Genomic DNA, 21202 nt, shown 5'->3' with positions numbered 1-21202 from the left:
AACAGGTAAGATCTTTGGTTCTGTTCTAAGAGAGCAGTGCAGCACTGGAACAGGTTACCCGCAAAGGTGGCAGAGGCTCCACCCCTGAAGGTTTTCAGGACTCAGCTAGATAGAGCCACGGCTGTTCTGCTCTAGAGCTGACAGCAGTCATGCTTTGAGTGGGAAGCTGGATCAGTTCACCCCAGAAGTCCCTAACAACCCACATGTCCATGATTCTTATCTTCCTTTCTTTCACACATCAGTGATGGTAAATAGGCAAAATGCCATTTCATGTAATATTCCTAACAGGCAACAGAGTACAAAAATAAATCTGTTATTGGGTATTTAGTTGTTGATCTGTCACTCGGGTATAAATGCAATTAAATCCACTACCTAGAGACTGCTGGCTGCTAATATCTTTCCAGATTTCTTCCTCAAGTCCCTTCCCGGTAATGCAAAATCTTTCTTACCATTTCTTTAGTTCTCTGTGTCCCAGGGCTATCAGAAAAAGTCTGAAAAACTGTGTAAACTGTGAAACCTATGGACCTTCTAACAATTCTTCACAAGCAAGTGATCTTCTGAATTAGAAGCGTCCGTCTTTTCCAAATACAGCTGAAACAAGCTTGCACATTACGCCAAAGGGTAAGGCTTGGATTCTGAAAGCTCTTCTACTTTGATCGGCATTTGCCCGTGGGTAAGTGCAACACTTCAGTTGAATATTTTGCCTGCATAAGCAGGAAAATCTGCCTTTGTTGAGAAGCTAGAAGAATTGGAAGCCTTGATTGTGATGTCAATACAAAGCAACATAGTGCACCTAAATTTATCCAGGACTTAAAAAAGAAATCAAAACTATATGCAAAGTGTCTTACTAGTATGTTATCAAACTTGTAAAGTTACTACCTAAAATACACTGAAAATAACTTAAATAGGCAGCAAACACAAGCTGCTAAGAGTGAAATAATACATTAAAACTGTGATGGGAGAGGACAGTTAGATTACATCATAGACTAATGCTATAGTTGTATGTAACCTCTATAATTAATTTACCAGAATGGCATTTTACTAGGAGAGTAAAGAAGCATACGTTACCTAATACTGCAATGAAAAACGTATGTCTGTGGCTTAGCAGCCTCAGCAGTAAACCTCTGTAACCTTAAACTATTTTCTGCATTTTGGAGCTGCTTAAATTTTTCCGAGGTCATTCATGCATGGGGTTCAGATGCTGAGGCCACACTTTTTCATTACCACAATATTGGCATCCTATGTATAACTGAACGGGAAATTATATATGCATATTCTATTAGTTCATTCTGGGGTTTTACTTTTTAATTTTAAAGACGTTTTCTTGGACTATGTGTAAGCTCTCAGGCAAAAGTAACCAACGTTTTCACTGCATGCCAGTGATCTCTGCTGCACCAGTGGGGCAACTAAGAGAAGGTAAGTAAAGGCTTGTGCTATTCCCTGGCTTTTTAACAAAAGCTTCCTTCAAAAAAGGAAACATCTGTCATTTCAAATCCTGGTCTCAGCAGAGTCAATGGGAGCTTTTCCACTGATTTTGAGTAAGCCAGATTTCTCTGCTAAAAAAAACCCGCTCAAGTGCCTGCTTCTTTACAAGTAGCCAGCAAAGTACCCTGGAATGGTCCAACTCAAATCAATACACTTTTGCTGACTTTGGACTTAAATAGTCCAAATATCACAATAACAACAACAAAAGAGCCTCTAGAAAACAGTGTTCTGAGAAGCAATTTTTATAATTTAATGGTATAATCAAATATTGGTTGAAAAAATCCCAGTCCATTTTAAGGCAGAATATCATCCTCGGGTAACATAGAGGTTATGTCTTTGAAGTCAGCATGGTTGTTTAATGTGCATATAAGTGAAGTCAACAAGTTTGTTCCAGTCTAAAATTATACATGTACACGCATGTAACTACTGTGATCCTTGTCTTTTTGTAGTTCCATTTTGGTAATGGCACTGTACTGAATTTGAAGTTGCCTCAATAAAAGAGATGAGTTTTGCTTAGGATAGTTCTATATCTGAAAACAGCAGCCACCACCACCCCCAAACCAAAAAACACAAAACCCAAAGATACCATTCCATTAAATTTCAAGTAAGGTTTTAAAAGAAAATGATCAAATTAAAAGGCCATCTTTAATAAGGGTTTTAAAAGCCTATGTTTTGCCTTAGATCTATGCAAATTTACTAGAAAATACATTTGCAACGAAGCAAAAAGAGCATGAAATATACACTTCTGCACTGCAGTCTATGTAAATGATTTTTGTAAAAGCAGACAGGAAGGTTCAAAGAACTGATAGTGGTGCCTCCAACTTCTAAACCACCACTTCAAAAATTGGCCTCTATTGCTAGGGATCAAAAATATTATTATCTTAGAGCAATCTGGTGACCCATGTAAAAAGACAAGTATACTCAAGCCTGACCTTTAGTAAACACATGAAGCATTAACCTCTACCTCTGGAATCCTTCCTGAAAATCTCAGCAGAGAAACAATGAAACCCAGGATTTGAACACTTGTAAGGCAACCCAGAGAGTCTGGCACTCATAATCCTGCTGTACTCGCTCCACAGAGAATCAGAAAAGCTCAGGTTTTGCTGCTGTCTCATACAGTAACTTCTACAACCACCTAGTACATTTATGTGGGTTTTTTTTCTAAACAAAGAAAGGGAAAAGACCTAACAGTGACACCTTGCTAAGGTACTAAGGTTACTAAAAATTCTTGTATACTCACAGTACGATTTCCATATTGGAGGCTGGTATTCTTCAGCATCTGAAATAGAAGTAAAAAGAGGGAAAGAAATCAGTCAATTGGCCACTGGGTCGAAGTGTCAGCATGCATTTTTCTGCTGAGAGACCTCAGCTTGTCAGCAAAATTCACATTTCTTTCCCAAGAGACATGCTAGCTCATTTACAGTACTGTTTCCTATGTGAGAGAAGAATATAATCTTCAACCGTGGATGCAATGTGCTTTTTCCAAATTATTCAAATGTAACAGGAATTAATTTCTTACCAATTTGCATATAGTTTCCTGACTCACCAGTATTTTTAAAATAATTAGCTAGACTAGTAGCTACATTATTTATTTACTTTTCTTGGCACAATAAACCAACAAATCACTTCTGCTTTTCAATCGGGCTTCTAACCCCACTGTTAAGATTTCAGAATGAGCATCAATGAATAACATATGCCTTAGCTAAAAAGATGCAAAGCTCAGGCTGGACTCCAATGCACAGACCCAACAGTTCCAAAACCAAGATACAATTATGCTTCTTGAACCCACTAGAATATGTAATTGGCACATTGTCCAGAAACTGCATCAGCAAAAGTAATAATAAAAAAGTTATCAAAGACTGCAAACCCTGCAACTGGAAACAGACAATTACTGCCCACATCAGTTGAAGGGGCACAAAAGGAGTTGGTGTCTTCTGTTAGTGTAAGAGTTGTATGATGCTCATGAGCAATTTTTTGGCAGAGGGAATAGAGCTTCTGTGTTTAGAAGTGTAAGTTTCTGGAGCCTCAGCTAACTCCCCCTTTCCCCAGGTTAAAAGCCCAGCAAGCAAAGGGGTTTCCGGGCTGCGAAGCAGACAGGCTCAGCTGGAGGGCATGGTGAGTGTATGATCCTGCTCCACAGGTAGCTTTTTCCAGCTCTCTGCAACAAAGGCTGTTGCTTCAACTTCCAGAAATCCCAGCAGAGGCCAAGCTTGAGCAGCAGGAGTTAAAGTTACCATACACCAGCCACAAAGGGTGGGGTACTGGGTACTAGTTTGGCTCTGAGCTGCCATGTTGCCAAACACTTTGAAGAGTCATTTGTGGGGGTTATGTCATTAACCTCCTAATACTGTGCAAGTTAATTAAGGTGTTTGGTATTTACTGAACTTCTACTTAAGTTATGCTAATGTAATTCAATTATAGTTGCATGGTTCATGCTCCTTGTCTATTTATATACACACAACCACTTTAAATATATCCCTGCAAAAGTCTGTTTACTACAAATGTTAATCAGTAACTACCATCTACCGCTTTTAACTCAATTGTGTTAAAGGAGGGTAAATCAAGCAATGGTCACAGTTACTGCCTGGAATAATACCCTGTGACACTTTGCAAATATGGTCATTGGGAAATCCATTCAATTCCATTTTCAACTGTATCCACTTCAGAACTTTGGCAAAATTCAGAGCACCCCCAGACTGACGGAGTTATACTGTACTGTGGCAATCCAAGAGTAATTAGCTTGAAAGTTCATTATACAGAAAGATTATTTTAAATTATATGAAGCTATTCATGAGACCAGTGAAATTTATTCATGCAAAAGCTGACTAATTTTTTTTCCTCTCACATTATAATGGTAATATATTACTATTTTTTTCACCCTATACATCTGTTGCTCCACATATATTTACCATAACACCATAATATTGTGTATTAAATTCCTCTGTCACACTTCTGAAAGAGAATTTCTGGATTTGCTTGTTCACAATATATTTTTCCAATAGGAGAAACACTGATATAATGCAAATACCCAATTATCTACATTTGTGACTTCAGAAAAGAAAATAATAGCTCGAGAAACAATGAAAACCCAACAGGTATCAGTTGTTGCTTTAGTCTTTCGAATTATTTAGAATGAGCACAGTAAATTGAACAGTGAAAGCTGATCTACAAGTGGCCATAAAGTGCTTCATTAACTTGAGACTGACTGGTAGTGTGGAAACACCGCAGCCTAGGTGGAGAACAATCATCCAGGAAACAGTCATAATACAAAACCCCCAATGACTATGTTAGATCTGTCACGGTTATGAATCTGTCAGCCCAGGAAAGAACAGACAGAACAATTCCTCAATAGTTAAAATCATTCTTAAGGGCAGCACACTTAGAGGAAAACCATGGGTCACTGGCTCCACATTCACCCTGCAACCTCCTCTGCAATCCCTTCAGCTGATAACATGTCCCTAAATCACAGGGGGAAAAAAACAAACCATAGAGGTAATAGTATAATACTGTTTATTGTCAAGCTATCATGCGTGACATTTGATTGCATCCATTTGTAGGGTAATAAGGAACCATTAGTTTAAGTACAATCTGGAGACAGAGGTTGTGCTTCAGAATCAGGGAGATGTTTAATGGAGCCCTGATACAGACCTCTTGCTCCTTGTGGAAGGAGGCCACTGGGCCTGTCTACATATAGGACATGTACAGTCGAAGATGCCATTCTACATGGCCGTTGGCATGGAAATTAGCTTCAGGACAGCAATTACCATGTCTGAGTCACCACAGAAATACATTGACTCTCCTCCTTGAATGGTACAATCTTAAGACTCCCTGACAAAACCAGATTAGACTAAACTTCTGCCCTTCTTAAATCAGAGGTCACACGAGACAAATCCTGTTTTAGCAGACTGGTTTACTATTATTTGCCCTTTTCTGAGATTTCTGTTCTGCTTCTTTTTTTATTAGTCCTCTCTTACTATAAGCTAGCTCTACTCATTAAATCACACTTCACTCTCCATCACAAGGTTTAACACATCAGGTTCACAGAAGTTTCCAATAATAGTTTGGGCGGTTGGATCAGTTACTATGTGACACCTAAACTCCCACAGCTTCTGCCTTCAGTCCTGCACATGGCAGTGGTCTCAGACCTCAGTTTTGAGGCCACTTAGCAAAACTCAATCAATCAATCAATCAACTAATGAATCAGACTTGGCAAAAATGACAAATACCCACAACGGATCTCTCATTAAATGATATTCTTAGTATAAACTTTGATCATAATACCTAGCACAACTGTGATTGGCAGCATGGGCAAAAGGGTTCACTGAAGGACTCTCAGGTGATAAGACAGGATATCTTCAACTGCTGTTTTCTTGAAGGGTTCATGCTTTTGTCAGTGACTTCCTGTCTAAATTCAGAAACTGAGACAGCTGAGGTTGAAAGCAGTTGTCAAAGGAGAAATTCAGAGCACAAAATGAGGATCAGCTCCAAAAAACTCAACAAAATGTCCACGGGCCATCTATGAAACGCCTTTCTAAGTCTAGAGAGACCCATGTAAAAGATTACAGAATGTCTAGTTTAGGTCTTTTATATTATTTTGACTCTTACCAATACTTTATCAGAAATGACCTTAGAAAAAGGAGTACTCACTGGAAAGACTAGAACTGGCAAAAAAACATGACAGACTTCCACAAATAATAGTACAGATGATCCTGCTAACTGAAAGGTTTGAAACATACAAGTTGAGAAGGTTAGTATTTATTAGATCAAAAAAGTAACTAGAAATTAGTTGTGTGCTCAACAGAAAGGCACAAGGAATGGTTAATGCTGACTCTTGGGTAATATTACAGGTACCAGAAGGTTTCTCACTGCATGACATGAAAAGATACTGGAGAAAAATGTCAAGCCAACTAGAACTGGAAAGTGGGAGTAAGGAAAAGCAGGTTAGCTCTTCACTTTACTTGCTTTACTCTTCACAGGGTAGAGAGGATGAAAAGCATTTTAGGAATAAAATATTTTCATAAAGCTGATGGAGCACAGTAAAGCTGAATAAGTGTAAAAAGACTACAGTAAAGGGAGTACGAAAAGCTGGCAAAGATTTAAGCATCCAGATAAAAAGTAAAACTACGTAAGATATTTTTTTAAAGAAACATGAAGACATAAGACAGCATTTCTGTAAATAATGGATGGTAAATGGTTTAATGCATTACTCAGAGAAATTCTTAAGCAATTTCTGAGAAACAGGCTTGCATTAATTATATGGTAAGTGAAATTATCCATGGACTTCAAACCTTGTTCTTCACTGTGCCTGGCACTGTACTGGTGACACCTTTCTGGATGCAGTTGTGAAAGACACTGGAATGACTGAATTGCTTTCTACTACTTCCTTGTACTTTGTGAAGATGATGATGTAATGCCAACACTTGCTGTTCTGATAGCACTGACCTAGCTAAAGCAGGTCTAGTAAGATATCAACTAAGCTAATACTTTGACTCTTCTCACTACCAAGACTGCTAAGAGGAAAAAAGAAACTGTTTTACAGGAAGGATCACAAATTATGTCATGTGAATCAACTATTTCTGACTTATAAATGGCATTTCTGATTACAATGGAACAGTAACAAATACACATACTGTACGTATATGCCGTGCCCAGTTCTAGATATTCTAAGTATTAATGATTTCTGTTCTAGTAGAGAGTTATGTGGACTAGTAGCAGGACAGCTACCAAAGGGGGACCACCATTCTTTGCCAATTTCTTCATAGCCATTGTGAAAGAGGAAAAGATTTTTTGTTTTTTTTTTTGCCTTTGTTCTTTCTAAAGGTTTCTAAAATCTATTCTGCAGTTCACCTTGGAAGAACTGCCGCAGTTTGGATGTTTTGCCACCATTGTGTGAAGTTCAGACTTCCTTTCCAGTAACAACTTACTTTAAAACTATGACCTACATGTGCAAGAAAAGACACTTGTGTGTGAGGAAGAGCCAATTGGCTTACTGGCAGTGTGCAGATAAATAACACACCGGATGAAAAAGCCTAGTTACTAATTTTTTTATCTTCTATTGTTATTTTCAGGACCAAGACAAATTATTATTAGTATTTGAATGCCTTTTGTATATTTCCTTTGAAGATATTTTTCACAGTTTTACTACATACGGTTTCGTATTTATAGCTTTGCTTCCAAAATACTTAAGTATATTGTTAATTCAATTTTTAATTGTTTTATATGTAATTACATATATAACGATAACATATAACTGTTGAGTAAAAGGACATGTGAAAGATGAAGTGTTTGTACTCTTTAGGCATATATAATATTCTTATATTTTTCTTCATACAGTCAGAATTACAGTATATAATTGACAATAATGGGAACAGACATCACAGAATCACAGAATGGCTGAGGTTGAAAGGCACCTCTGGAATCCTGGCAGAGGTCCAGGCACCTGGTCCAATCCCCCTGCTCAAGCAGGGTTACCTAAAGCAGGCTGCCCAGGGCTGTGTCCAAGTGGATTTTAAGTATCTCCAAGGATGGAGACTCCATAACCCCCGAGGGCAACCTGGGTCAGTGTTCAGTCACCCTCACAGCAAATAAGTGTTTCCTGATGTTCAGACAGAGCCTCCTGTGTTTCATTTTTGTGCCCATCGCCACTGGCCATGTCACTGGGCACAGGCTAGCTCTGTCTTCTTGCATCTTCTCTTCAGTTATTTATACACTTTGGTAAGACTTCCCTGAACCTTCTCATCTCAAGGCTGAACAGTCCCAGCTCTCTCAGCCTTTCTTCATAGGAGAGATGCTTCAATCCCTGCATCACCTTAGTGGCCCTTTGCAGGACTCTCCCCAGCATGTCCATATCTTTTGTACTGAGGAGCCCAGAAGTGGACACAACTCCAGGTATGGCCTCACCAGTGCTGAGTAGAGGGTAAGGATCACCTCCTTCATCCTGCTGGCAACACTCCTCCTAATGCAGTCTAAGATGCCATCATCCTTCTCTGAGGGAAGGGCACACTGCTGGCTCATCTGTAGCTTGGTGTACACCAGGGCCCCCAGGTCCTTTTCTGACAAGCAATTTTCTAGCTGGGTGGTCGTCAGCATATATTACTGTATGGAGATTAGAGTGAAAGAGTAATAAGGGGGCTTCTTTGATAAGGTCAGTTCAACATATTAAACATCGTTGCATTATTTAATTTCCACTCTGTGCTTAAAACTTATCAATTATAGAAGCTCATTTTCATCTTATCTGAACCCCTAATGGCTAGCCTTGTGGATGGAGAAGGGCTATATCCATTTATTTTGCCCTGCCACCAATTAATACATATGCATACACAGCTATCTCATGTTGCAGTCGTTTTGCAAACGGTTTGAAAGAGTCACTTTTTTCTAGGTTTGATTGTCACTTGGTATATATGTTTGGGCGTTATGATTACTACTACTACATAAAGTAACTGTCCTCGCAGGCACATCTGACTACACTTTGAGAAAGAACACTCTTATTTTTTACGTCGCAAATAATCAAACTGTCAGATGAGCACCTCTCTCTAACTCCTGAAAAGTCACTGCTCCTTTGAAGAGCAAAATTAATTCTCTTGCAGATAACAATTAGAGATGAAGCTGTTGAAACATTTCAAGTGTGTCAAAAGCTCTGTTTAATGTTTCATTCAGAGCGCACAGTTGCCCACAGAGGAGCCTGTAGTTGCCAGTTCTATTGCTGAACTTTCTCACCATCAGTACAGGGACAGCTAAAATATGGAATGAGAATTCAGCTCTTGTTTTAATGAGACACTTCAACTTTCAGCATAAGGCACAGAAACGAAATGATCAAGTTGTTTATTTGCAACACAGTTTATAATTGGTGTATTAATTCAGATGATGGGTGCTTCCCACTACGCTATTCTCTTTTTTTTTTTTTTAAAAAAAAAAAACAACAACCCTGCAATATTGTGTAATTTAAAATGTAAAAAAATGCTCACAAAAGGCCTGGAGTTCCCTCTGGCACAGCAATTAGACTGAAACAGTAAGCTTTGAATAACCACAATATAAATTGAGAGTTACTTTGTATCTTTTGCTTTTGCCGACCATTAACTTTCTATTGGAAGCCGCTGGTGTAAAGGTAGCTCATTTAGTGTGTTCTACAGATCAGAGTCTTTCCAAATTACACTCCCCTGCTTTTGCTTCAGATTTCTAAAGAGTATCTTTCCGCTAATAGGCAGGTGGTCAGTCCACACATACTGTCTGTTTACTACAGTGCAGATGAAAGACCATGCAAATAGATAAAGCTAATAATTTAGAAGAATTTCCAGGTATCAAATAAAATATGTCTGTGAAATAAGTGAATTATTAGGGACCTCCTTCAACAGATAACAGGAGACATGAATCATTTGAATCCATGGCTAAACTTCTAGAATAAAACCTTAAGGACCCATGTTCTGCAGTTTGTAAGTGCTTTTCAGCTAGCTATGACCATCCATTTGGAGCAATATAGCACTTAATTAATAAATCTGCCTATTTTGCACAGATTTAAAAGTGTTGAAAATATTGTTCAAAATTTAGAAATGTAGAGAAGGAATAACAGAGTTCTTAATAGCAATAGGAGAAGTGTAAGAGGGGAAGGTATTTTGTACAATTCCATTTTTAGATGTCTCTTTAGGAGACTAGACTTTCTTAGGGCTACTGTGTGGGGCTCAGGAAATAGAATTAAACAGGCTCTTCCAATGAGCAAAGAATATGATAGGCGTCTAAGCAAGATGATGCAGATATTCCCAATGCTTGAAATATTTCTTGGGAACTATGTAAGATTTCATAGTACACACGGGTATTCCCACTGCCTAATCTTAGGCAGGTAGCTCCTTTTTAATGCTGAATCCCACTGAATCTATTTGATCCTGGATGGCATTTAAAAGCCCCCATGATTTAGGTGCTTTGAAACATTTTATTCATTGAACAGCAATGAAGAATTTCCTCATGCAAGTCATTAAAGGTTTGTCTAAAACCTAGAAAAGTAGACAATAAAAAAAAATAAAAAATATCTCCTTTATGTTTAATTGCCAAAAATCTGTTTAAATTAATAGTCGCCATTAAATTTAATCTGGTCACTAAAAATTACACCCCAGTGCTTGTTATCATTCTCCATTTTAATAGTAATGTCAGTGTAATTAAAATGTAACAGTTATTTTCACATTTTCATGTTTTAGATCTATAAACCAGAAATATTAAGACTTTAAAATGGCACAATCAGGGCTCTGCATGACTGGGAAATTGACATTTCTTTGGTAGGAATAAACACATAAATTAAATCACATCACATTAGCGGACCTCCTATCTTATACAGATATACTTTAGCTTCTAACTAAGGACCAGTTAGTTCCTGGCTAAAAATCAAGACCAGATAATCAGCTGGCATATAAGAGAATAGCTCAGCTATTTTATCACTGTGCAGAATGCAGCAATGCATTTCCAGTCATTTGCTTATTGCATCCTAATCCCCTCCCTTAAACCTCCAGCCAATGATCCCTGTGCTCAGTGGAGCAGTCCCGGCATTGTATCAAAAAGCATGGGACTGAAATAACCATAATAATGCCAAAAAAAATATGGCATTAAAAGGGTCACCGTGAAGTATTTCAATTAGAGTATTTACGTTGAAGCAGTGTCAGCACATTCCCTGTTCCAGAAATGCACTCACACATTGACATGATGCCCGTTTATCTGGCTTGTCAAAGGAGCCAGCACATTCCCTGAAAACTTATTAACCTTCGGCAAAATCCAAATCGCTGCTTTTGGTAACTCTGTTATTTTTGACATGTGTCATTTTATCATCCCTCTAAGCAAGGGCACGAGTGTTTCCTTTTGACTAACCAAGGGTATGGCATGGTCCTAGTACTGCAGTTGACTGCGGAGGCTGTTCTACAGCTTTTCAGAGATCATTTTGATCTTCCCTATCTAGCCCCACATTTGCTCTTCTCTGGATGTAGAAATAGAAGTACTTTTAAAGGCTGAAACTGTAGCCTAACTGAAACAAGTGGAAACCCAGTAGCTCACCTCACTCATCATGTGATTCAGATAATTTACATTGGTAACTTACAAAAATCACAAGATGTGTTGTACTCAGCACAGGGGCTACTCACATACACTGGGGACCTTACTGAACTCTGCAGCCTAAACACAATTTCAAGCCTCAGACGTAAGAGATGAGAACTACTCTGCCATCCAGTGAAGCATAATGACCTGCAGGAGAATAGAAGCTTAGCAAATAATTAGACCTTCCTTTGGCTTCCTTTACAGGTCCTGTAGTATTGCTGCAATATTTGCTTCTATACATTAAAACATGAAAAACAGGAAAAACACCACCCACCTGCAAAACATATTCATCACTCCCACAGCTCTCTGATAAAACTGAATAATCAGGGCCCTCCTAGGATAAGAGACAATACTGTATCTGTGTACTTCCTCTGTTACAAAACCATGTTATTTTTCTTTTAATTACCTTCTTTGGTGAACAGTTTTAAGTGTGTAAATTCCATTCCATGCCACTTGAATTATTATTTTATGTGAAGTTTCTTGGACCTTCAGTTTATCTCTTTTTAAAAATTAGTTTTGAGTAATCAATATCAGCTGAGTGACCCACTTTCTGTTTAAATGTGTTGTACAAATGGACAAACATTTCACAGGCATCTTCTATTATACCACCACCCACCATTTAACTGCTCCCCAACTATTGTTGTTCCTACAGCTGTTATTTTGGATCTAAAATTTGGTTCTATAATATTATGTTTATGCTGACAAGATTATGTCTTGTGATGCCTTATGCCTATGTAACTGCACCTTCCTCCCTGCAATCTCAGCAATAATAGAGTTACTACCAGTATTTAAAATCACCAGAAAACTATCATGGACTATTTCTCCTCAGAAGAATACGGTTTGTGTATTGTTTCCTTACTCAGGAGGAATTTTAATTGCCCAGTGGAAGTCTGTAATTCTTCCAAGAGCTTTTTACTGCAGCCTAGCGCTTTTACAGTTGATAATGAGTTCTTACAGTACCATATATTTGCAAAATACCATGTATGACACTATAAAACTTAAAATACACTTATGTCTTCCACAAGTTTTATCGAACTAACCAACAGGGCTGTGTAAAATAACCCGATGCTTGGGCATGAGTGACAACTTCACTTTGCAACTGGCAACGTTGATGGCATTTTCCCTAGAGAACCACTGGTTAATGGCATGTCATACGAGGCACATCCCATGGTTCTCTAATATTTTCATCATCAAAACAAATCCAAACCAGTGCTCACAGGACAGCTGTACTAGTGCCTCCAGTGGCACTGAGTGGGAGAGCAGAATTTAGCCACTAAGGTGTAGAGGAAAATGTGACTACAGCCTGGCTAATATCCTGATTTCCTACTCTGCAAATTTTAAAGATGCATACAACACAATAATAACACATTTAAGTGTCTCATAAGACACAAGGCTTCTTTATGTGTGGTAAGTAAAACAAATACAGTGACAACAGTAATTCCCGTGTAAACGTGGATTTTGCTTCTATATTATCAGAAAAAGGCTGGTTTTTCTTACATAAATAACAAAGGAAGAGGAAAGCACACTTTTTTTTCTATAACTTTTCTGAAATTGTTTTTCACCCTTGTAGAAATCACAAGTTTGTTTTTTACCCTACTTATCTTACAGATACACTCAGAAGACAGTCAAGACAGTATTTAAAAGCTCATCCATCAGATCACTGATCAAACAATTGGTACGTTAAGGAAAAAATACCATCTTCCTAGGAGTTATTTTTAAAGATACACACAGGTGCCAGAATTTTGAACAAACCCTCTAACTCATTCCACTAAAACACTTTATGTAATGTCAATTAATTATGAATAAGGCTATGGTTTTGGCACAATAATATTTAATACATTTCATGGCAGAGACAAAGAGAAAAGAAGCAATAGTCATCAAAAGCTTAGCAAATACATTTGCTTTAAGCTTCCAGAAGTTAAATAATAACCAATATTCTGCACAATATCAATAAGCAAGTACACTTTTTACTGTGATTTATACTCTGAATGACAAAAAGTTGAGACATCAGATATCCTGATCTTTTTCTGTGGGCTAAAACCAGCAGCCTATTTTATGACCTAGCACAGCCTCCTCTTTAAACAGCAAATGAGTCAATTCTTTAAATGCTGTGACATAATCATGGCCTTGACAATGGAACCTGACTAAAAGCACTGCAGAATTATAGGAGCCATTTAATTCCTGTGCCTCAGTTCACAGGGCATCTATAGAGGTACCAGTATGCTGGCGGATCAATAACTATGGACAGAAAATAAAAGCTTTCCATCAATTGCTTTCTAGTAATGAATCCAAGGAGAGCTTTGTTCCTCTGATAACATACCAGTCTTCATCTAACAAAACAAGGTTCATGTTCAAGTCAAAAATGACTCCCAAAGAAAGAACGTGTGTCTACATGCTCACAGACTCAAAACTGACTAATGTTACTCCGGAACACAGAGAAGGAAGAACAAAACAACTTCAAGCCTTTCCTCTGGAAAGATCTGGCACATCTCCAAAGCTATAGGATCCAACTTTTTTAGGCTAAAGGGAAGGGTTGGTGCTGAGCAAGAACTGCAAGTCTCAGTAGCAACCACCACTCTTGAGTTCTGCTCCCATCTTGGAAGACACGAAAGCTGGGTAAAAAGATGAGCTAATGCTCTCATCTCCAAACCTTCAGAACCAGGACGCATACTTCACCTTGTAAAGACATTGATTCACGTGAAACATTTATTTAAGATTTTCCTGCTTTTCCAAAATGTTTGTATATGATACAGGAAAGCCTGTCAGAGCTTGTCAGATCATTCTAGTAGCTACACCTCCCAAAACACAGATTTTCTTGAGAATCCTGAGGCTGAGATTGCTGGTTGTCTGGGGGTTTATTGGCAACACTTAAGGTTTGTAACTAATGACTAAGCCAGTGTGCTGCACTACAAGCCACCGCCAATAAAGCCAAGTTCTTGCCAAGTTTTTGCTTCATTTCATCAACATTATTTGATGCTCACAGAGAGACAGTGAGCAACTGTGTCAGCTTCGTACACCAGGAACTATAAAAATCCTCAACAATTATGAAATATACACTTATTTTAAACTCTTACTGCTTGTGCTTGTTATTTTCAAGAATAGTTAAAGGTAAAACAGGCTGAAGGATTAAATATACTTGCTTATGACAGCAGAAAATAGACCTGAATATTAAAAAGAAACACATCTTGGAAGGCAAGCATAGTGAAACTTAAATCCAATTTGTAAGATAAAAGCTTAACTGGACCACTTAATATTGCCATCTGATAGCATTCAATACAGCTTGAAATTCATTAATATGCTAGCTAATGTAAGTACAGTGCATGTATACAAAATTAATTCTATTAATTTCTACATTTGAAAAATCTACTGAAAGAGGAGGAGAATAACTATAAGGCAGTCTTACCCATCTGTGGAAAAGGCATAGCAAAACCAGTCTAAAACTCAGAAGAATAATTATCCCATGAGACTCCCACCTCCTGGGAGTGCCCATTATTGTGTTAGGAGAACATAAAACTGACAGCTATTCAGAAAGACCTCCAGAGTAATTTTGTCTTAGATCTACTGCTTATCTTACCTTGTCATCACTTTAGAATATATACAGGCTTCCAGCTAACTTACCAATATTGTATTTTATTTTTATAAGTGAGCAATAAATGCTTCTTTCACAGCATATACTTTGCCTAACAGACCAAATGTTGGAAAAATGCTTATGCATCTTAAATAAAAGGCTATTCAAATTTAAACAGTTTTATAGAGTAATAATATTTCATTTAGATCTGCCTACTAACTGCTGATTGTTTAGTCAGATTAGGTGGAACTCCAAATGAGGCAGAAGCAAAGCATTTTATTATCATTAAATATTCACATTATGGCAGCATTTAGAACCCAAAATCAGGTTTGGTGTTATGTCCAACTGCTAACAAGTACAGTTTAAAAATAAAACACAGCAGTTGCTGACCTAAAAGTGCTTGTGATTATAGTGTGCGGCAAGCATCCAACAGATAAAAGGCAAAGCAAAAGGGTAGCAGGAGGGCTATCCATGTCAGAGTCATAAGTACCAGTCACAGCATCCTCCCAGCTATTAAGAGAACAGTTTCATCTGAATGCTGCACAAAGATAGTTAGAAAACAGAAGAAGATGGAATTAAAAAGAAGTGAAACAAATTTTAAAACCATGGAGCATCACTAAAACACACTAGGGATAACTTCAGCTGATTTATTAATACATTAGGAAGCTTTGCTTGTAAATGTTGAGAAAATCGGTGGAGATTTAGTTCCTTCTGAGAGCATAAGAAAAAACAACCTCAATATATTTACGTTAAATTTTTACTGAAGTGACACATCACATAAAGAATAACATTATTCTAGATCAAAGTTTTGTAATAACTTATTTCTACCAAAGAGTGAATTATTCTAAAGCAAACTGCAGCTCACCCTGAGCATACCCTTCCTTGCTTAAGGTGCACCAGAGAACAGCACCTGACTTAACTATATTTTCAAAGATACGCCTATATCCTTTTGCTCAGCAGTTTGTTTTCAGTGCATCATTTTATCCGATGCCAATTTGCTTTCATCACTGCGGTGCTAAGTCTGGTCCAAAGTCCCCAAGTGGCAAACATTTTCAACAGAGAAATGCTTCTTTTCTGAAACTAATTTATTGTCTAGAAGAATCACATTTCCTCCCAGCTTGTAGCTCATCTTGTTGCTCATTAGGGTCCAAAACTCAGTCCCCACCGAAGTGAGGAGGCCAGATTTGAGAGCAGTCATGTGTATCTGATGAAGTCCACAATACACTATTGGTGCCATTAGACAGTGAAATTCAGGAGAATGCCAAGTTCTGCTGCAGACAATTTACGATGACATAACCCTTGGCTAAAAGAAGCTGTGAAATGTGAGCTTTCATCTAACCACCCAGTGCCCATGCTCATAAGCACTGACAAAAAAATCAACGTGAGGTTGTGCTTCATGATCATTAGCTGCAAATCACACCTCCCCAAGAAATGCATTGCAGGTGCTTTTAATATAGCAGGAGAGCCCTGTACAAGTGCTAATGTCAAATCACTCACTTGAAAATGCTCCACTGGTTTTACAACAATGGAAGAGATGACTGATTAGGTGCCAGAACGGTTTGATGCCAGCTCTGAAGAAAGCCTTGCAGCTCTTACAATTTCACTTAATATCGGTTCAACTTTAACTTACAGTGTCCTTCAAAGTACAGGTGCTTTTTGCACCAGATCCAGCTGGGATTTCATAGCTGTTCCCTGGCTGCTGCTGCTGTAGAGGAGTGTTAGGCTAGCAGGCATACTACTTTTTGCATATCCTAGACTGGTGTGCTACATTCCTGCACCACTTATTCTGCATCTAAATTACTATCTTTATTGTCTTCTGAACAATAGCTGACAAATACTTGCACAGTTTAGTTAAGAAGGGCTACAAAATATGTATTAGCTTTAAATTAATCAAGAAGTGAAGAAAGACGCAGAGCTACTGGAGAGGGTCCAGAGGAGGCCACAAGGATGATCAGGGTCTGAAGCATCTCTCTTGTGAGGAGAGACTGTGGGAGTTGGGCCTGTTTAGTTGAAAGGAGATTGAGAGGGGATTTCATTAATGCAGATCAATATCCCAAAGGTGGGTGCCAGGAGGATGGTGCCAGACTCTGTGGTGGCCAGTGGCAGGACAAAGAGCAGTGAACATAAACTAAATCACAGGAAGTTTCACCTCAACATGAGGAAGAACTTCTTTACACTGAGGGTGGCAGAGCACTGGAACAGGCTGCCCAGGGGGGTTGTGTAGTCTCCCTCTCTGGGGGCTTTCAATGCCCACCAGGACACATTCCTCTGTAACCTGCTTTGGTGGCCCTGCCTTGGCAAGGGGGTTCGACTGGATGATCTCCAGATCAACCCTAATGATTCTGTGATTCTGTGAGTGTAAGTGGGAATAAAATAGCATAATCAGCACTAAGGAAATACCGCCTAGGAGGTAAAAAATGAAGGCAGTTTACAATGGAGTGAAACCCCCATGATATTCTACTTCAATAAAGATTTTTATATCAGAGTGTGCCAAACATTGATTTATTAAGCTTACAATTGCTCCATTGATTTCAGTAGGGTGGGAGTGATTTATTTCAACCAACAAGCTGTCCAGAATTATATATAAGCATCATAGGCTCAGAAATCCGAGTGGCATGGTGTTAACAGCTCAGTACCAATGATTAGAATGTATTCTACACTGAAGTATCAAGAACTTATGTTTATCAATTATTATAATTTTATTCATGCACCATATAAGAGTAGACAGAGCCAGACACTCTGATTTATCACTTACAGCCCAGAACTCTTGCCACTGAAAACGCACTCAGTCTTGGCACCCATGACCAGATCTACAGAAGTATTCTCCTAGGACAGAATTTACATGAACTTCTAATTCAGTAAAGATTAAAATGACCTACAGAACTACAGAAATATATTCCCCAGACTACCCTGGATGAACACAGATTCTGATGATCACTGAAGTAAGTATTTAACTTCATCTTAAGTATTGACTTAATGGTGAAAAAAAGCACTAGTAAAAACCTCTTTAAAAGCCAAGCTAAAAATCTACCAAAATCTGAGGCTAAAAGCAGTATCAAACACTTTTTAACTCAGATCCAGTTTAAGTCCAGTTCCTTCATCCATAAATACTGTGAAGATAACCTTATTTCAGAACTGAAACCTGAATCTTAACCTACATGAAAGTAAACCGCAGATGCTCTGACACAGCTCAGGGACATACTGGTTGAGAACACTGACATCTGAAAATGATAAAGGATGGGTTTGCAATTAAAGGACAGTACTGAAAAGTCAGACATTGAGTTTAATTTCTAACTCTTCCAAATGCTCCCTGTTTTACTTTCCATCCCTATAAGATGGAGAAAAGCAGCACAGTCTTTCTCCCAGCCTCTCTGAGCTTTCCTGGGGATGGAGCCACCTTGCCCTGAACTTTGTGCAGCAGCAGAATCTCAGTTCAAAACTGACCTTTAGACTTCATCATAAAATGAACTACAAATACTTCTGCTGCCTCAAATAACAGAGCACATTTCAAAACCAAGCACCCCAGTGTGCTGGAACAAAGCAGAGACAAGGTAGGAAGACAGAGAGATAGAAGTAAACAAATCCAATCTTCAGTACAAAGTTCAGTGGAGTACATATTTCTGATCCAACAAAAACTGCCCTGTAGTGCTGCAGTGCTCTACCAGGGGACACAGAAATGAGTGGTAGCTGTTGAGAGCATCTCTGAAGAGGGGTATGGGGAAGAAAACTGTTGTTTCCTTTTGAGTCAAAACAAGTCTCAGGAGCTTTCCTTTAAATTTCCAAACAGAGAACTCTGTAGCAGGCAGTGGAAGCTGAATTCCTGCCCTCCACTGTGATATCAGCTGCAACCGCTCCATGGAGAAGGAACTATGAAGCTGTAGGGTGTGCGGAAGGAAAACAAGAAGAAACTTAAGTGGCTGTGCTTGCACTTGGTGGCATGTCCCAAAAAGTGATGGCTTCACACCTATTCCAAAGCAAGGAGGCTAAGCAGGAGAGAAGGAAAGCAGCCAAGAAAGCAGCCTGCCTTAATTCCCTGCCCTCACTGTGGCCCCTGTGAGAAGAGCTGCTTGCCCAAGCAGGCTGGCAGCATGCTGGCAGAGCACGGCTCCAGCAATCTGCTGGATCATACCTGCACCTACCAGCTACCCTCTAACCCAGTGCTTTAATGTGGTTGCTGCTGTCTCACACTACCTGCTACGGACAAAAAGAGCAGGTCAGGTCAGGTCAGGTCAGACAAACCTGCTGTTGAATGTTTTATCTTGGCGGCTGATTATTGCTTTCTTTCTTTTGAGTAGTGCAATGGGGCCTCGGTGGGCACTGCTGCCTCCTGGGCTCATCCCGTAAGTGCTTCTGCATGCTGGACTAGTCTCATCTCACCACCTGCTTCTGAGGGCCTTCAGTTGTGACTGCTGAGGTGTTTTCAGCCAGCAGCTTCACTACATCAAACAGTTATTATCACTCTGAGCACTCTTTTCATTAGCCAAACATTTCTCTCCACTCTTACAAGCTGAAACCACCACTTCTGCTTAATAGAATAGCAATTAACTTGAAATACTTGGCTTTTTACTGCAATGCATCACTCTTTCACAGTCTGATATGCTAATAAAAATTGTATGCTAACATAATGTATAAAATATCATCTCTGATTTTAAACCAAACCAAAATTTATTGGCTCCAACAGTGCAATACTGATCTGCCCAATGAATATTAATGCATTAACATAGGTAGCGGAGTCTTACGCCATTGGGGAACTAAATCAAAGCAGAGCAGACCATACAGTGCATGGAAGAAAGCCTGTTTTTCTGTTTAATTAGAATTTCAGTTCTACTCAAACCTGAATGTAGCTCCAGACTGAAAAGTAAACCTGAAATGTTAAGGTATTTTTTGCTACATGGCAGCTCTCATACTCCATATACCATTCCTTCAACCCACTAGTAAACACATTAATTGGCAATCTTGCCAACAAAATCCCAAGTTATTTTACTTCTTCTAAGGCATGATTAGCAATTATAGGATGCTGGCAGGACAAATTATGCTCTCAGTTATATCCCTACAACCCACCTCTCTCCTGCTTATGCTCTTAATCCTTACCCAGCTCCACTGAAAATGCAAATCTTTACAATTATGACTGTAGGGATAATGGTACATCACCATTGCAGTAAAAATGCCCATTTACCTCAATGGTGCTTAAACCCCAAGCCTTGCGCTGCATGGATAAACATAAATTAACTGCAACGTTTAAATGTTTAAGCTACTATTGAGCAACCACCGCCAGCAAACAGCTCTGCTAGGCTTCAGAGAGCTACACCCATCCATTTCATCTGAAAAAGGAAGCTGATGCAATGCAAGATGACATGAGAAAGTGATGACTGATTTAGCTCCTCATGAATAACAAAGTACTCCCTAAGTCGGCAAAGAAGCAGATAAGTGCAGGAAGTAACTTAAGTACTGAGACAAAAGTTACCAGAGGAAAAAGAAAACACAACAAAACACAACAAAACAAAAAAAAAGAAAGAAGAAAATTCCAAGTATGGTGGGACAAATGGAATTATCCAGTTAAAAAACAAATTTCAAACAGCTGTACAGTTCAGGTGTCTCTTCTGATTTCAAGTTGTGTACTCTTTTTTTCCTGTTCAAACTGGACTAGGCCATGCTTGCCTCACCCACTTCCAGAAGTTATTGTTATATATTCAATTCCAGCTCTATTCATTATTCATTTACCAATTTGGAATTTCATCTTGCAAACAAGCTGTTATTGAAAATCTTTAGAGAAGTGTCTCTTGTGACCTTTGAGATGTCTTCTTAAAAGAAACATAATTCTGAAATACAATTGTGCAGCAGACCTTGCACACTGATGTCTCACTGAGTAAACTGAATTAAGGTCAACGTCAACCACTCTTTTGTTACTTTGTGGTACTAGAAACTAACCCAGAAATAAGCTATTTCAGCTTGAATAAGAAATACTATTAATGAAATAGCTGGCATGTGTGCTGCCATTAATGCATTACAAAACAAACAGATGTGCTGAAAGTTTGATTTGAAAAAGCTTTCACAGCATTATTTATTTATCCATCCTATCGA

The 21202-nt window shown here is 38.6% G+C and overlaps 1 protein-coding gene across 3 annotated transcripts in view; it reads right to left on the bottom strand.

Annotated features, from left to right (window-relative positions):
* The window catches only part of CHN2 (chimerin 2), a 166746-nt gene that overhangs the window by 91454 nt on the left and 54090 nt on the right, over positions 1 to 21202 (bottom strand). For 2 of the 3 annotated variants that reach the window (XM_062602104.1, XM_062602103.1), the window contains exon 2: positions 2726 to 2764. In XM_062602104.1, coding sequence (XP_062458088.1) covers positions 2726 to 2764 — 39 coding nt within the window. Of the gene's footprint in view, positions 1 to 2725; positions 2765 to 5766; positions 5807 to 21202 lie in introns of those variants that run through there. The other variant, XM_062602105.1, reaches the window with a different exon arrangement.

The sequence above is a fragment of the Pezoporus occidentalis genome, unplaced genomic scaffold, assembly GCF_034315485.1.
Source record: "Pezoporus occidentalis ecotype Australia unplaced genomic scaffold, CSIRO_AGI_Poc_V1 ctg75, whole genome shotgun sequence".
Classification (NCBI taxonomy): domain Eukaryota; kingdom Metazoa; phylum Chordata; class Aves; order Psittaciformes; family Psittacidae; genus Pezoporus; species Pezoporus occidentalis.
Note: the sequence above shows the minus strand (reverse complement) of the source record. Positions and strands in the feature narration are given on the sequence as shown.